Here is an 18,171-nt window from a genome sequence, read left to right as displayed (position 1 = left end):
TAATTTTTTTTAAGCTGCTTTCACTTCTGCAATAATCTGCTGATTTTTTTCTTCAAAAAGTGACCAACATTAGATGTGTATTCCAAAGCATTCATAAATTACAACCATTTAAGTTCAGATATACAGTATGCTCAGAAAGGGGGTGGACAGTTTACAGGTTATCCTGCCTAGGGCATCCAGTAAACCAGCATTGGAGCCCTCTAAAAGAAATGAAAAAAATAAAAAAATAGCAATTGAATGTCATTGCTGTCATAAAATATTAGTTGTTTACTTGCTCTCCAAAATTCTTTCCCGGTTGTTTACCACACACCAGTGTGACATTTGGCTTCATCAACGCAGTGAGACGTCAAGAAGGCTGATTTCTTTTGTGTGGCATGATGGAAAGGCACCTGTTTGTACAAGGAGTGACATATGGGCAATCCCTTTAAGCTTTAATTCCCTGATGGATGGTGCTTGAGAGGTTTACCTTACTTTTCTCTGGCACACATCCTGCAGACGAGCCACTTTGACCTACTATGTGGCAGCATTAGAGGCTCAACTCTGATAAATGGGCTTACAATGGCACCAATCAGTGCATCTTCTTTTGACATTTTGTTGCCAACTATTTTCTTGAGCCAACTAGAGTATATGAGTATTCAAGCTGGTCAATTAGCAACGTGGCTAGTCTATTTACCTAAATTTCCATTCAGGTTCCTCAAACGTTTCAACCATGAACCTGGTTTCCATAGCAACCATTTCAGACCCACTAGAGGAGTGTTTTTGATGAGGTACCACATGGGAAACGCTTGCATTAGACTGCTTTTGCACAACATGGGATACATTCACCAAAGCACTCTTCTCTTTTTTTGTGGTGTCTACTGTTCTAACAATCAAAAAGCAGTTTGGCTTAACCCCTATTGATTCTGAACTTCCTGCTGTGTGTTCAGCAATAGAGATTGGATCAATTTAAAAGACCACAGCTCTTGCGGGCATATTAAGAGAGAAAAAAAACTGCTGGCTGAATTTACGGTGCATTGAGCTGGCATTATCTCACAGAACTTTTGTTAAACCAGGATACATTCTATTCAAAGGTTTCTCTGGCAAATCAGCCACAAAGGTTGCCGGATCCATTCCACATTTTTAAAATAAATGTTCTTCAACAGTTCTTTGTGTAACCTTATGATTGTATAACCTCTTTGTATCAAGAACCATTTTCCACTGCTATTGAGTTGCAGTTTAGTTCTTTGGTGAAAATAAAAAGCTCTTGATTTTACTTTAGATTTCTTCAAATCAGCATATTATTCTTTTTTTTTTTTTTTTGAGGGGGTGGTTTAAACTCCATTTTGACTCTATTTACATTCTTTATGCACATGCCTGGTCTTATTGTAAATGATTCATCAGTGCTCGTTATTACAAAGAAAAAAATTGTTTGTCTTAACTGGTTAAACCCCTGAAAAAAAGAGGTTAAAAAACCCATTCCAAAAATTCTATTTAGGCATCCTTTGAGGCTTCCATTTTGTGATGTTGCCTTTCAAAATTTTGCCTATAGTAATAATTCAGTGCACTTTAACATTAAAGCCGATGCCAACAGGCTTGCATTCAGGTCCATTCTGGTATGGAACAGCCACCTTTTATAATCCAGTATTTCACAACAGATGAAGTCAAGCTCCTACATTTTTGCTTCATTAATATCTTGTTTCACTCAGAGACATGTCACATTACAAAAGGAAAATCCATCCATCCATGTTCGAAAACGCTTGTTTTATGTACGGTCACAGGGATGCTGGATCCTGGATGAAGGGCCAGTCTATCGCAGGAATGCAATTTCATGTTAACCACAAAGAGATAGCCACTTAAAAATGTATTTTCTGTCATCATTTACTCGCCCTCATGTTGTTCCAAACGCACATGCATTTCTCTCTCCTTTGAAAGAGGTGAACTGTCCTGTTAAAGCACCTTTATATAGATGGTTTTCTACAGAGCTAGAGATCTCCTATGAGATCAGGCTGTAAAACATTTCTGGTTCTAATTGGAACTAAAAATGGTGGATTTTTAGTAGTTGTCATACTGATGATTCTGGAACTCTATGAGTAACTAGGATCACCGCTTAGCCTTAGACAAGGTACTTTAGTCATGCAATCAGTGTACAGTCATTCTGAATAACACATAAGCGTATACACCAATCACTCAAACCTGGATTTAGCGATCTGCTCAAATCTTCTTATATTACATCCTGTCTGTCGATGCTCCCTGCGTAATTATCAAATAAAGAGCCACCTCAGATGAGCTCTGCCAATATTAATACCACATTAATACTAAGAGATGGAAACATAGAGTAATGGCACACTATTGTGAACACTTCACTGATTATTATATAATAGTCTCTCAGCTCATCTGCTGTTTATGTAACAGCGGTCTGTTCTCTGAAGAAACTTCTTCATAAAAGCCAGATCTGTGTTGTCTTAAGTGTTACTTCACACTCTTTCTGTTCATAAGTGCATGAATAATGAAAAACAAAAAGCTTGCAGTTCTCTGTTCCTGGAGGCAATTTGGTGGAGTAAAGTCTCCTGGGATTTTGTTCTTGTTAGTTTTTTTTCCTTGCACTGTTATGACACTTTAAGTGCCATGGTTATACTATGTTTCTGGATATGTAGCACAGTGATGCAATGTAAATGTCAAAGCATCACTGTCCCATGGTACTGCTACAGTTTTTTTATAAGGAGAACAGTACATTTGAAATGTTGTTTATGTTGTAACATTGCTTGGTTATTTCAATAATTTCCATTTTCATGGCAGCTTTCATCACAGTGTTAAAACATTAGTCCAGACAGGTTTAAACATTTCACAACTGTGTGTCAATTGCGGAATGAGCCATCTGGAGAAAATTTAAGAGTGAGAGAATGTGGCAGTTATTTAGAATGCATGATTGTTTCCAACAAGCGGTTGCTTTCACAAGTGCAGTATATGAACCGAGAAATTGTCAATCTTGCCGAACAATTGTTGTATTGTGAAGGAAGATGGATCTTTGAAAATGAATTTGGATTTTGATCAGGTACATAAAGGTCACAGTATTGATTGCTGGCCGTTTCAGGAGCATGTCAGATATTTTGATGGATTGTTAGTCCTCTGGGTAACAGACACATACTGAAATGCTGAAAAATGCTTGGGTGGGGTTTACCTATAATATTATGAGTAGCAGTCAACTTAACCTCTGCCATTTGAAATGATAAAAATATCATTGGTGTATGTTCGCTCTCATACACCACAGATATTAGAACATTATCATGTTTTATTTATAGTTTTGGGTGGAAAGGGAGTGCGATATCCAGCCATCTAATGTTTTATTTTTATTATTGTTTCTTTCATCCATCTGTTCATGAATTGATTTCCTATTATTATTTTTTCATTGTATTTCTTTATGAAAAAAGTAGACCGTACTGTACAGTGGAAATGCCTGAAATCATCTCTGTTTCTTGTGTCTCTGTTAGTGGAGAAATGCATGAGCTCCATGCAGACGGGCACTCAGATGGTGAAACTGCGTGGAGGATCCAAAGGCCTGGTGCGCTTTTTCTACTTGGACGAACACAAGTCCTGCATCCGCTGGCGACCGTCTAGGAAGAACGAGAAAGCCAAAAGTAAGTCTCATTCTTATTGCTGAGGTTATGCCTCAACTGTCAATGTACTGTTTGTATTAGCCCTCTCTATAACTGACCACAATGTAAATCTCAGATGTGGCTCTTCAATAGCTCAGAAGACTTGTTGATATATTTTAGGCAAGTATCAATCTTATCTCAGATGTTGTCTCTGAAGAATAGGGCTATCAAACTAATGTTCCAACACTAAGATAATGGAGATCTCAGTCATATCTCACTTAAGTATTAGCTTTAAATTTGATGAGAACCGTTTGAGTTCATATTGAGATCTGAGAAATCTTAGCATAGTTTGAGATATTGTTTGAGAGGTCCTCTGAAACTCTAGAGGAGACACATGATAGATTACTCTTTTCTTAAGAGAACAAAAATTAGAAGCGGGATACTTAAGAAAGAAGAGAAACTAATCAGACACTACATTGATTTAATTCAGTTTTCTTTCGAATGAGAATCATTCTACAATGAATACTTCTATCTATTACAGATGTAATTTGATTGCTTTAACTGTCATGCATATGACTAGAATAGATTATCGTGTCTGTGTCTTGACCTGCCTCTCTTGCCTTACTATTTCCCGGGGATGTCCTCAACTATCATGCGTTATTGACATTACGCCTCACAGGGGATGGTTACTTCAGTAGCACAGCCGATGATTCATGTCTAAATGACAGCACTCATTGTGTCTCACGAGTGGGGATAAAGTTCAGAGTCCAAACATTCCACCGCAGGATGGGGAATTAATCAGCTTCTTAAGTTGAGTCAATTATTCATCAGTCTTAACCGGAAAGATTTCAGTATGCACCAGTTGGTTCATTAAAAAAAAAAAATGAATGTGAGATTCATTAGATAACTTTGAGTCTTTGAGCCTTTGAGTATATATACTGCAACAATAAGATCATCTGAGTTTTTACTACCACCTCAATCTGCATTATTTAGCAGCCTAGAGGTCTCCTAGTGGAAATCGCACACAGATGGTACTTTTCATGCTTTTTATACTCGTGTTGTATCTGCTATAGTATAAATAAAAACCTCTTATCTTTATACATAAAGTTTCACTTTAATTTTAAGTATTTAATCCACTATAAACCTATCCTTTTGAAAACAGTTGTATAACAACATAAAAACAAAAAGATGCTTACTGTCACATTATGTTCAGTTAGTTTCATTATCATGGACTTTTAGTTTGTTTTCATGTTCATCATGTGTTCCTTTGTTAAGTTTTTCCGCTCCTCATTATTAGTTCATATGTGTCAGCTGTGTTCTATTAATCATCCTAATTTGTGTTTGCTATATAAGTTGGTCCCTCACATTCATTCTCTGTTACCCTGCTTGTTTGCCTTCCTTGTGGATATTTATCATTAAACGTCATGTTGGAACTTGATTCTTCTGTCCTCCTGAACCCACACGTGACAGATGATCGGACCGCCCAAAAAGGACGAACGGGTTAAGTTCGTCGTCCTGGCTCCTGGCTTTGTTTGGCCATCACCAGCTGCCTGGACGACTAGACCCTAAAGACCCTATTCTGGATCGGGGCAACGTTCCACCAGCATATCGACCTCCCAGACACTACAGTGCTGGACTAGAGGGAGACCGTCATTCGGTGTCTGGAGAGCGTCACGTCCCAATTTGGAACCCAGCCAGACCCAGAGCAAACTTCGACCCAAACAACCGAGGAGAAGACACAAGAGCCACCCGCAGATTGAGCAAAACCACCCGCCGCGACGAATGAGCTAGAGCCCGAGGATAAGAGGCCAGAGCTTGCCATCACCCCGGTAGTGGAGTGGCAAGCAAAAAGTGGGTATGCACTATATGCGGCACATAGGGGCGCAGCACCATTGGGGCACCAAAGCGATGGTAAAAATCATTTTTTGGGTATTTTCTATATGTAGCTGCTATTGTGTGTTTCTAAATCATTTCTGCATTTCCTCAATGTTATATAAAATTTTTGAGGATTAACAGGCTAGAGTAGGCGCCCTCATAAGATTGGGGGGGGGGGGGGGGGGGGGGGGTTATATCGTAAGCAGGCGGGGGCACCGTGATTGCTGAGCAAGCAGGTCCGAGTAGTGAGATGCCATCAAAAAAGATGGATAAAGCAAAAGAGCTGTCGGGGGCTAAAAATAGAAAAAGAAAGAGGGAAAAGGAGATGGCATGTCAAGGGATGCGACAGCAGCTAAATAAGTGGATGGTGAAAGGCAACTGGTAGTATTTAAAGTGTGACGTCTGTGCTTGGAGGCTTGCAAATATTCATGTTAACAGACTAGCTATAACCAGTTAGATGGTAACTTTAAATAACCATTGAATCAAAATAAAATTTTACTCTTATCTGTGAAATAAGCATGTGACCCGTTTCAAAATGGCCAAAATTGTTGCTGAATACCCCTCTGACACTGGGTAGTTGCGCCCCTGAGTGAAGTCTCAGTGTGAATCTGACCAGGGGTGTGAGCCCTTGACACCAGGGATTGAGGGAACGGAACATGGAGACTTGTCGGTTCCCACCCTATCCCACCCGGTGCCTGAATCCTTTGTGGACCATGAGAATTTTCTGGACAATATTCTGCTTGTTTGTTCGGAAGAACCACTGTTTTTGGACTGGGAGCTTTTATTTTCATTAACCTGCATAGACTGTGTAATTGTGACTGTGGCTTTAGCAAGTCTCCTCTCTCCGTCACCACAATGCTCAGCCAGTCCTCCAGCCCCATCGCTACTAGATGTCTGCATCCCTGCGCCGTCTCTGGGGATACCCTGCCAGGACGTCGAGCCTGTCCCAGAGGATCCTGCGGCTTCGCCTCCCGCCTTCGACCTCTTCCGTCCATCTCGGCCTGTCGACCTATCGGCTTCACCCTGGCTCCTCCCACCTTCGGCTCCACCAGAGACCCTCAGCCTAATGGCTCTTCCGGGTTCTCTCGTCCCACCGGCTCCCCCTTGGTCTATCGTCACACTGCCTTCGCCACAGACTTTCGGGCCATCCACTACATGCCGACCCCCCACCCCTTCGGCTGCAGCGGGTTCCTCCCTCCCGTCGGGTACTCCTCTGTCCTTGGTCGCACCGTCATCGCCCCAATACTTGGGTGCTCTGGCTCCACCTCCATCGCTTGATTTGATGATGAATCAAACCGCTGATTCCGCGGAACTTGATTCTTCTGTCTTCCTGAACCCACACGTGACACTTAATATCTTTAAGCTATTTAAGGTATAATATTTTCCAGTATTTTGAATACTGGTTACACTATTTTAAGGTGTCATTGTTACACTGTAATTATACATTTGTGTACTGAGCAATATTAAGTAACTACATGTACTTATTATAGGGTTAGGATTAGGGTTTGGTTTAGTTTGGTTTAGGGTTAGCTTATAGTTATAACTATAGTAACTACATGTAACATATGTAACAATGACACTGTAAAATAAAGTGTTACCAACATACTTTTAAGATTTAAAGTACACTGCAAGTTAAACATTTTTTTTGATGAACAGCAGCATTTTAATATAAATATATATATATATATATATATATATATTTAAAACTACTGAAACACCAAAAATGTAGTCAACCGTGGATTACACAAGTTGACAAGTGTGGTTGTGTCTTATAGCCAAATATTCCAAAAGCTTTTGGCTACTTTTCTAAAAGCTGTTTGACTCGTTGCTCCAACTTGCTGTTTCAAAATAAAATGTCAACACAAGAAAGAAATTTATGTTTGTTCATTCATTCCATCGGGTCTTTCTTGTAGCTTATCTTTCTTAACTGCACTTTCTTGTTGTTTATCTTTCTTTCTTTCTTAACTTCATTAACAATTTGTACTGTATAGTTCAGTTTAACACACATTAGTATCATTATACAAGAATATTTGAATGAAATTTACAGAAAGCCATGACTGACCAATCAGAATCAAGTAATAAACAGATATGTTGTGTTTTTTTCTCTAAAATCTCATCTTGAAATGTTACATTTCAAACATGGGTGTTTGAAAACAGGCATGTGTTGAATCAGATATCACTCCAGTAGTTGCTAGAATTGCTTTGTTTTTGGGTGGAGGAATGTGCTATTAATATAATATAGCATGCTGTTCAGATATGGCTACTCTTGGCAGACATGATCTGGTTTAAATGAGCACAAATTGATGAATTAAGTGTTTCTAGATGTTGTACATTGGCATTGGAGAGTGTTTAATTTGAGGTAGCCATCTGCTCTTCTCATTTACATGAGCTGTTCTTGAGGGATTTCATTACACACATTCGTAGCATTAGGATGTTGGTGCACGATGATGTTTCTTTGAGATTTTTGCAGCTTGAAGGAAAGTAGAATGTTAATGAACACCTCAGGATTATAGCATAAATGTCATCTCTTTCTTTAACTACTCAGTCCCTGTTGTCTTTTTCTCCTTCCAGTCCCAATCGACTCCATTCGGGAGGTGTGTGAGGGGAAGCAGTCTGAGATCTTCCAGCGGTATGCTGACGGTAGTTTTGATCCCAACTGCTGCTTCAGCATCTACTATGGCGAGCACATGGCGTCCCTTGACCTGGTGTCAGGTACAGGAGAAGAAGCTCGCACCTGGATCACTGGCCTTAAGTACCTTATGGCCGGCATCAGCGATGAAGACAGTCTGGCCAAACGACAACGCACTCGTGACCAATATCCTTTCTAAAGGAGTTTCAATGACAGAAACTCAATAAAGATGATGCTATCTACCTTACTATCAATCAGATTTTTAGTAGATTGGGAAACATGAACATATTTGAACTGTCAGCAGAGTTAGATTACCTGTTGAGGAAACTCCAAAACACAAGTTTCTCATAATTTAGTATTTCAAGCTATGCTTTTATAAAAGTAGTTCACTACCGTCAACCTATCATTATGAAGACATAGTTACTGTCAAGATATCATAAAAAAGCAGTTAGCTAGAGTCAAGCTACTGTCCCTGAATCTTCCCAAACTTGTCTTCCTTTTCTGGGAGACGTATAATGCAGTTCAGGATCTTCCTTGGGAATCGAATGAATCAGTGAATAGTGACATAGCCTTTTTATCATGCTACTCATTAAAAAAGAAAAGAAAGGTAGATTGTTTTACGTAAAAAGATACCGAGTTTTGAAAAAAATATGAGCTATTGTCATACTACTGGTTTAGACATTGTTTAGCAAACTCCAACTTTAAATTCTTGTTATGAAACAGTGCTTTACATAATATTTTGTTGGTGGGGGTGCTTGCCATTCTATGTTCTCAGACCCTTAACTCTTCCCATTACATGGCTGAAGCAGACCTTCGCAGAGGCAGATAAGAATGGAGACGGTTGCCTCAGCATCAGTGAAGTCCTACAGCTCCTGCACAAGCTCAATGTCAACCTGCCCAGACAGAAAGTCAAACAGATGTTTAAGGTAAGCTGACCACCAGGCCATTGCGATCAGGAAAATTGGCAGTGATTGATAAAGACTATAGCCACTTGCCAAATATTGCCAAATCAACTTTTAAAGGTACAACATCTGCAAAGTTACCATGGGCTGTTTTAAAACTGACTACTTTCATCAGAGTGTCTTTACATTTTACATGCTTGAACCGTCAATATGTTTTATGGTTTTTGTTATACTTTTTGCATAAAGACTAGTCACATTGTAGCTTATTCTGGTCAAAAACACCCACTTAGACAGGAAGTCGCCTTCTTAGTCTGACTGACATGGCCAATCACAGTCTACTTTTTAGATTGTTAGGATCCTAACAGCTACAGTACACCAAAACTATTAGATCCGGCTGGTTATGCTACCAACTATGCCAAAAATGTTGCCAAAATTATGCCAAACCACCAGGAATATTGGATCTAATCTCTTCACCAGATCCCGTCTGAAGATGCCAAAAATGTTAGATCCTTCCAGCTATGCCATGTTGGAATGTTCTGAAATGCCAGGAATCAAATCATCAAATCAACTTTTATTTATATAGCACAATAAAAGCAACAGTAGCTGGCCATTGTACTGTACAACAGGATAAATATCTAAAAAACAAGAAAGACCGTAAAAAAATTATAAAGGGAGTTTACATCAAAAACACCAATCATAAAATTCAAGGTTTTTGACTTAGATTTAAAATCAGACTCTGTGGCTACTAGTCTTAGGGATAGAGGAAGTCTAGAGTCTAGAAGTCTCTTAAGTCTAGATTTTGGAGCCATCAGCAATCTTTGTTGAGATGACCTTACTGATCTAGCAGAGTTATTTAATTTCAAAGATCAGAGAGTTTTTCTTTTCCTTCAGTACCCAGAGATTGTTCAAGTCGTAAGATAAGAATGTTGTGGTCCACCGTAACAAAAGCAGTAAGAGTGTCACTCTTAATAAAGCTGACTCAGAAATGTTAGGAATATTGGATCCAAACTCTTCACTAGATCTGTCAGAAGACACCATAAATATTAGTTTAATATAACCCTGAAAGGAATGTGGTGTGTTGGCACTGTATTACTTAGTACTAGTTGGTATTTTCCTCAGCCTTGGAAACTCAAAATCAGCCTAGGAAGAAATTGCAGTAGTTAGAGCCTGTTATTTTGAAAAATCGGTTACCATATTTGGAATGTATACACATGAGACAATCCTGTATTATCATTGCTCCCATTTATCTTGAATATGAAAATACAGATAATTGATCAGCACTGAAGATATTTGCAAAATGCTTAATAAACAGTGTTTGATATATCGACATTCCTTTTTTTTTTTTTTTTCTGGGCCACACCATGGCCTTCTTATGGTGTGTATTGTTCCCACAATGCTCCAAAGTATTTTTCCAGGCCGTCTGGATTATTGTGTGAATATGTGATCGACACCTCACATCAGCTGTTTGCAGGTCACTAAGCTTCACACTTCATCAGCATCCACCCCATCTGCTGTAAATGGACACAGATGGCCTTTAGTGTAAGACACAGTAAACCACAGGGGGGCAATCTGGCCCTGCTATCCAACAACAGAGAGTGATGTCACCTTAAGTCTTTGGCCCTGATTTCTCTGGCTTAACCTCATAAACAACCTGTGTGATTCTCTGTGTGCTGGAATCTTCTGTTTGTTTATTAATTGTGTATAAAACTGAAATCAAATATGTTTGAAATAATTTATATTAGAGAAAAATATATCATTTTTAAAAATCATTTTAGTTTTGTAGTTTATTTAGTATTTTTTTTTAAATGCACTATAAGATTTTTTTTTAAAGAATATAATACTTATATTCAGCAAGGTTACATTTAATTGATCAAATGTGACAATAAAAAAAAAAGTAAAATATTATACAAAAACAAATCTATTTCAAATAAATGCTGTGCTTTTGAACTTTCTATTCATCAAAGAATCCTGAAAGGACGTTTTTTATATATTAAGCAGTATGACCGTTTTTAAATGTGATAATAATTACTACTAATAATTATTCAAATAAAATAAAATAATTGCTTGAGCACCAAATTAGCATATTAATCAAGTGACACTGAAGATTCAGATTTGCCACCACAGGAATAAATTACATTTTATAATATATTAAAATAGAAAACAGTTATTTTAAATTGTAATAATATTTCACAATTTGACTTCGACATGTAATCTGCACCGATTGTTCTATTGATGTAGATTATACCTCAATTTATGTTGCTTGTTGTGAAGAGTTGTTTGTCTTTTTTCAAACAATTGGACTGGCCTGCCCAATAAAAAAAATGGATTTTTTTTTTTTTACATCTAGAGAACAGATTATCATAGACATGTGGCCTTTTTGACAGTAAGTAACCTAGCAATCACTCAGAATACACTAACAACCGTATGACAATTTTTTTTTAAATGTAATCATTTAATTATAAGTATATTTATTGTATAAAAAGTTCCATTTTTAATTATGTAATGTATTTATTTGTAAGGTCCATAATTTAGATACCTCAGTCCTGCACTCAGAGGAAGTGATGCCATCAGTGTGAATGCGGCTCTTCTCGGCATCTTCAGTGTTTGTGACCTGTTTTCACAATTCTCACCATAAAGCACCAATTCTCGGGCGCTTAGCTCAGGGTTTATTACATCCTCCACGCCTCGGCTCACCGCAAGCCTTTGTGTGTGTGTGTTTGACTCAGCAGCTCTCCGGATCAGCGCTGGCGTCTGAGTCTGGGATTCAGTGAGCTGAGAAAACGTTTCTGGGCTCTTATGGGCTGAGAGCTGTAGGAGAGATGTGGAGTCGCTGTTTTTTTTTAGGGGTTTGACTTCACAGCAAGGCAGGGGTTTAATTGTGATAGTGGGTTGCTGTTATTGAATGATCCATTTCTCCAGTTGATTGAAGAGCTGCTGGTTTATCCTCCATCAGCCAATGATCAGTGACTGAAGTCATGCTTTAGGAAGCAAATACCCACAACTGTTCATTACTCGATTTTCACTCAAGAAATTAGCCTGGTTAAAACCAGACCATTCTCAGTAGTAACTGAGTTATGGTCTGGCAAAACTCCTTTAATAACTAATTTCCAAAGGGGCTACTCCACCAACGGACGTCGCTCAAATGCATCTGGGCGCAATTGGATAGACCTAAAACTCCTAAAACCAATCAGAGCGATCGGCATTGTGTAAAGCCATATGCGGTGTCCAAAAGTTACACTACGCCATAAAAGTATGTACTCTTTTTGTGAAGAAAATGTATTTACTTTTGAATGTGCAGCAAAAAAGTAGGCAAGCTTTGGGACATACTACTTCGTCATCTTTATCGGACGGATCTGTCGCGTGCATCCTGTCACGTAAACTGCCCTGTCAATCATCTTGTCACAGTTAAAATCCTCTATTAAATCTAATTTAATTTCCTACCGTTTCGGAGAGAAATGTAGTAGCACGTTCATCTGCCAGTGGGTCTTTCATGGAGACTGTCCTCATGTGTTTGCAATTTGAATATAATAATGCATTTAAAAGTTGATGCGCTTCACCAACGGAGTGGACGTCGCTCAAATGCCTCTGGGCGCAATTGAATAGGCTAGACCTAAAACCAATCAGAGCGATCGTCATCTTGTAAAGCCCGCCTCAACGTTTCTGATTGGTGCCGCGATTTCGAGGCCATGGAAATTGGCTTGAATGAGCTCTTTGCTAGACTACTTGCAGAGCAAATCTAAATTTGCCGGAAGTTGTCTGGGTTTTCCCAGGCTATCAAGAAATGGCACATGAACTAAAATGGTTACAGTTCATAAACCTTTGGATTAGAGGCATATGTGGATTAGAGGCCTTCTGTAAGAGGATCTCTGGATGTAGAACGTGATGAGCAATTTATTTGCATGAAATATCTTTACAAAAAAATGAAAGCCTGACCATAATCAGATATGAGGAGGCTAACTCTAAAATTTTTAATAAAAAAATCAGGAGAATATGCCATATGAATTTTATAACAAAATTAGCAGTATGTAAAAAGTCATCCAAAAAGAATTGTACACTTATTACAGAAACAGAACAGTTATTACAGTTACAGTCCCCTGGAACAACCAGGGTTTAAATGAAAAGTTAATTCAAAAATGTATTTTTACCCCCATTATTTACCTAATTTGACTCTTTCATTTGTGGAACACAAAAGAAGTTGATTGGCAAAATGTTCACATTGCTCTTTGCAATATAATGAGAGTAAATCGATATGCTCACGGTCAAACTACAAAAAATTTCAAAAAGGCATAACCTGTACACTACATTCCAAGTCTTCTGAAGCGGTGCAATAGCTTTATGTGAGAAACAAAAATAATTGTAGTCGTTATTTTCTAAAAATATTCCCCTCCCCCACAGTAACGAGGCATGTAAGAACCTCGCTGTTTGGCATCATTAACATGAAAAATGGAATCTTGATATTTGAATACATGCAATGCAAGTAAAGTAAATTGTAATCCGTTTCTCCCACAAAAAGCCTCATAGCGTATGACTTCAAAAGATTTGGAATACCACGCTACTTTTATGGTTCCTTCATGGTGGTTTTCCCTGTTTTTCTGAACTTGACAGCCCCTGAACACTATATGCTTTTGTTGTATGGAACAGAGCAGCATGAACATTCTTTTAAACGTCTTCTTTTACAATGTTACTCACATGGCAAACAGTTTGATTCACCTTAATGTTCTTTCACTCCAAATTTCTCCATCTCGGATTTTAGGAGGCAGACACTGATGACAACCAAGGCACTCTGGGATTTGAGGAGTTCTGCTCTTTCTATAAGATGATGTCAACACGGCGCGATCTCTACCTGCTGATGCTCACCTACAGCAACCATAAAGACCACCTGGATACAGATGACCTCAAACGCTTCCTTGAGACTGAACAAAAGGTGAGGCGTGGTTGGCAGGTAAAATCCACTTGTAAGATAAAAATACAAAACAATGCTGCAGGTACTGTGAAGCATCAGTCAAGCATGTTGTTTTCACGTCTTTTTAACTCAGGCACATAATTTGATAAGCTCAATGAAAATACAATGTGACCTTTCCATGCTAATGTGACCGTTTATAGGCTTTTTCTCAACATTTTGGAAAGACTGTCCTCACACACCCTCAAATCCTTCTCTTTTATGGTCTTAAAGAACAGCACAGAAGTCAATGAAGCTTTGCTAAGGGGGGCAGCTTAAGATTTATTAGAATTTTTATTAGTGGCCTGAAACACTGTTAACACATTAACAGTACATTAACACTACTTAGTACATTAGCAGGTTATTCACACTGAAAAATAAAATGTACATTTGCAGTAGTTATGAAATTCTCTGAATTTCATAAATGAGTGACCTTGTTTAAACATAAATATTTAAGTCCTCTTTTTGGAATAAGTATGGACCGTCTGCAAATGATGGGCATCTACATGCTGTCAAATTATGAATCAATTGATTATAAAATTTAAATTCTAAAAATATAAAACACTGATTAAGGTTTATGAAGAAAGCGTTGCGTTACCAACCGTGCATTATGTGTGACTTTGAGAGACTACTTGGTATATTTGAACTTTAAAAAAAATGATCACCATATCTCCTTTTAAATTGAAGTTGTAAAGGTAATAATATGGTGTTGGGTAAATGCTAAACTGAACTGGGGTGCGTCTCCCATACAACAACATAACTCGCTGCTTCACTACCATAGTATGATGCATCGTTGAAGACATCAACTAGCTAGTCTCGACTGTTTCCCGAAACCGTATCGTCGCATATTGGTAGTTCAACCACGTTGGTTAATGATGTCACACAGGTGGTGGAGTAAAAACTACTTTTAATGAATATGTTTGAGATCGAATTAATGCTACCTGTAGATGTTTTGCTATAAGTTATGGACATGACATCTGAGGACTATTTCTCTCAGTTATTTTGCTTTATTTCCAGATTCAATCATTTACATTTATGCATTTAGCATTTTATCCAAATCGACTTGCATTACATTTCAAGATACACATTTACATTCTTATCAGTTCTTGCTTTTCCTGGGATTCGAACCCATGACTTTGGCGTTGTAAGCACCAGCGCTCTACTGTTTGAGCTCGTTCTTATTTATATGTATTCTAAATAAAAGATACAGATTTTACAGAATGTCAGCTTGCTTATTTGGCTCAAGATAAGGATTTATTGAGTCCACATGTCATGCAAACAAAAAACTCTGCTTCTAACCACAGGTCAAGAGCTGTCGTTCAAACCACACAACTTTGCGATGCTGTTTGCGAATGTTCATTAGAACTATGATTTTGGGAAACACAGACTTTTTTAACTATGCTGATAAAGAATGAACTTGCGACCAAAGTTGGCTAACGATGCTTTTGGGAAATGCACCCCAGAATGGTGGCAGATAAAGAGATGATGGAAGTGTTATGCCTCAACATTCAGGAAATGATTGTATGTTCACATGTCATAACATACAATTGATTGCATGTCGTAACTGATTTGTGATTTAATTAGAATATTACATTCATCTCAAGTGAATTGATATGTTAACAACTATGGATGATATTTAATTCTATTCTAATGTTCATTAACCTATGGAACCTCATTTGTAAAATCAACTCTAATGGTAAATTTTCATATTATTTCAACTAGCAAATCCACATGATGTTTGATTCAAGTGGTGTTTAAAGTAAGTGGTTGACAGAACGCTGATGTTTAAGGCGGTCATTAAAATCTCATTAAAAGTTTAAAAGCATTCATGTACAGCGTTATAAAGGACTAGCATGCAGTCAAATTGAAATTAAACATACAGTACACCATTAGCTATATAGAATGAGAAAATTAGCATTTCAAGCAAATGGTATCACTCAGAGTGACCTTTTCTTCATGATAACAGTCCACTCTCATTTGTCTCAAGTAGTTACCAGCAGGAAAAAAAGTGGCTCTTATCAAACACCATTGTTGGTTTCTAAATTGACTGTGCAAAATAGAGCTGAGAATAAAGTAGACCAATCCCTTTAAGTTCCACTAGCAGCTAATCATCAACAACGATGTTGATGTACTGCAGTTTACTGCGATTCCATATCCACAGCTGGCAGTATCCCTCCATCCTCCACTGCATTAGCTGGAGGAAATATCTAACACTGATTGGCGTGGATGGGAATCTCATTGACTAATCAGTCCATTTAAACGCCAGCTGTCAGGCGTCACAATCGACTCCAGAGGGGAGATGGGCTAGTTGTGTGAGGATGGCTCCCTGTGGTGTCATTTATCACACATTTCATATGTAATATGAATAAAAATTGGCTGTAACTGTATTAAATGCATGCTTTTCACATTTGTAAGTGTTTAATCATTCACTTGTTCATCTTTCTTTACTGTTTGTTTGTGTTTCAGATGACCAGTGTCTCAAAAGAGCACTGCCTCGAAATTGTGTCCAAGTTTGAGCCTTGTCCTGAAAACCAGACACTGGGTGTCCTGGGGATTGACGGTACGGATGTTTTATTTCTAAAATTTACTTGCTCAAATGTTACTTTTTAAGAGGTCAGCAGGTTTAAAGTGTGGTCACATTCCTTTCGATGGGAATCCACATAATGGACCATTTTTACAACCTGTAATGACACCTTTACTTTTAGTTGTTTATATTTAAATTTTTTAAATATTATTGTACATTTATGGCACATATATTACTTGGGCATTAAATTACAGATTGACTGGTTAACGCTGCTCTAGAGAATTTCTAATACAACGGCTGAGGGAGTGATGGCAAATTTGACATTTTTCTCTCTTCTGACAAAATCTTTGGAAAGTCTTAGAACTCAGAAATTATATTTGTTGTAGTTTCTGTTTACTACTATAGAAGTGTATCCAACTATGATGACTTCTGCTTCTGAGAAACCTGGAAATGTAAAAAGATTTAAGTTGGTCATGTGAACTCGGCATGTTTACCAACAGAAAGCTGCTTGGTTTGAAAGTGACTTCTGTGTGAGCACTGCTTGATGCATCACTACACTGTTGACAGTGGACAATGGACCTTTTCCTCCGCGAATTGTTGCTAATGTGTTTGCGTCTTTAAAGGAGTTTTCAGTTATGTGTCAAGTATAAACTGGATGTTGCTAAAATACTTTAGGAGAAATAAACAGATACAAATAAGTAAATTGGGTAACACTTTATTTTGATGGTCCCTTTTAACATTCTGTTGACTATAAGGAACGTTGCACCTACATGTTAACTAACTCTCATTAGAGTATTAGTAGACTCTCTGCCAACTCTTTATTTGATGCTCCCCAACAGACATTCTACTGACTATAAGTAACTTTGGAACTACATGTCAACTTATTCTAACCCTACCAGTCTACTAATATACAGTAGGGTAGAGTTTCATTGGACCTTAAAGGGTTAGTTCACTCGAAAATGATAATTCTGTCATCAATTACTCACTTATCAATTACTTTTTGAAGCAACAAATTGGTAGTTGTGAGGACTGTCAATGGAGGGAAATAAATCGCTCAGATTTCCTTAAAAATATTTTCAATTGTGTTCCGAAAATGAACGAAAGTCTTACTGGTTTGGAAAGACATGAGGGTGAGTAATTGATGACAATATTTTCATTTTTGGGTGAACTAACCCTTTAACCCAAACCCTGTGTAAACTGATTAAAATCAGGTATTAATTGATTTGTTGTAGTATTTTTTTTTAACAACACTGTTCAAAATCAATCGACACTGAAAACTTCCGTTTATTTGCAGTCCCATTGTTCAGTGATATGTTCATTTCTTTTTATTAACTACTTTGAATTGAATTGCTGGTGATGAAAATCAAGTTGAAACTTGACAGAAATTAACAGGTTATAACAAAATGACATTTTTACATAGGTAGATTCTTTAGTTTTCAAGACTACATTGCATTAGTTTTTCTTTGTACTGCATCAACTAATGTTGACAGGAATTCACAATCTCCTCTAACTGTACCCCACAGGTTTTACAAATTACATGCGCAGTCCTGCTGGGGACATCTTCAACCCTGAGCATTACGAGGTTAACCAGGACATGACGCAGCCACTCAGTAACTACTTCATTGCTTCCTCCCACAACACCTACCTGATGGGCGACCAGCTCATGTCCCAGTCTCGTGTGGATATGTACGCCTGGGTGCTCCAGGCCGGCTGCAGATGTGTGGAAGGTA

At 38.0% G+C, this 18,171-nt stretch overlaps 1 protein-coding gene across 3 annotated transcripts in view; it reads left to right on the top strand.

Annotated features, from left to right (window-relative positions):
- plch2a (phospholipase C, eta 2a) overlaps positions 1-18,171 on the top strand; it is a 154,883-nt gene that overhangs the window by 97,081 nt on the left and 39,631 nt on the right. For 2 of the 3 annotated variants that reach the window (XM_079897716.1, XM_079897715.1), the window contains 6 exons: positions 3,468-3,614; positions 8,019-8,262; positions 8,873-9,002; positions 13,732-13,902; positions 16,384-16,477; positions 17,965-18,168. In XM_079897716.1, the coding sequence (XP_079753842.1) occupies positions 3,468-3,614; positions 8,019-8,262; positions 8,873-9,002; positions 13,732-13,902; positions 16,384-16,477; positions 17,965-18,168 (990 nt within the window). Of the gene's footprint in view, positions 1-3,467; positions 3,615-8,018; positions 8,263-8,872; positions 9,003-13,731; positions 13,903-16,188; positions 16,274-16,383; positions 16,478-17,964; positions 18,169-18,171 lie in introns of those variants that run through there. The other variant, XM_079897717.1, reaches the window with a different exon arrangement.

The sequence above is a fragment of the Squalius cephalus genome (genome assembly GCF_949319135.1).
Source record: "Squalius cephalus genome assembly, chromosome: 16".
Classification (NCBI taxonomy): Eukaryota; Metazoa; Chordata; class Actinopteri; order Cypriniformes; family Leuciscidae; genus Squalius; species Squalius cephalus.
This window is presented reverse-complemented; position numbering and strand designations above follow the sequence as displayed.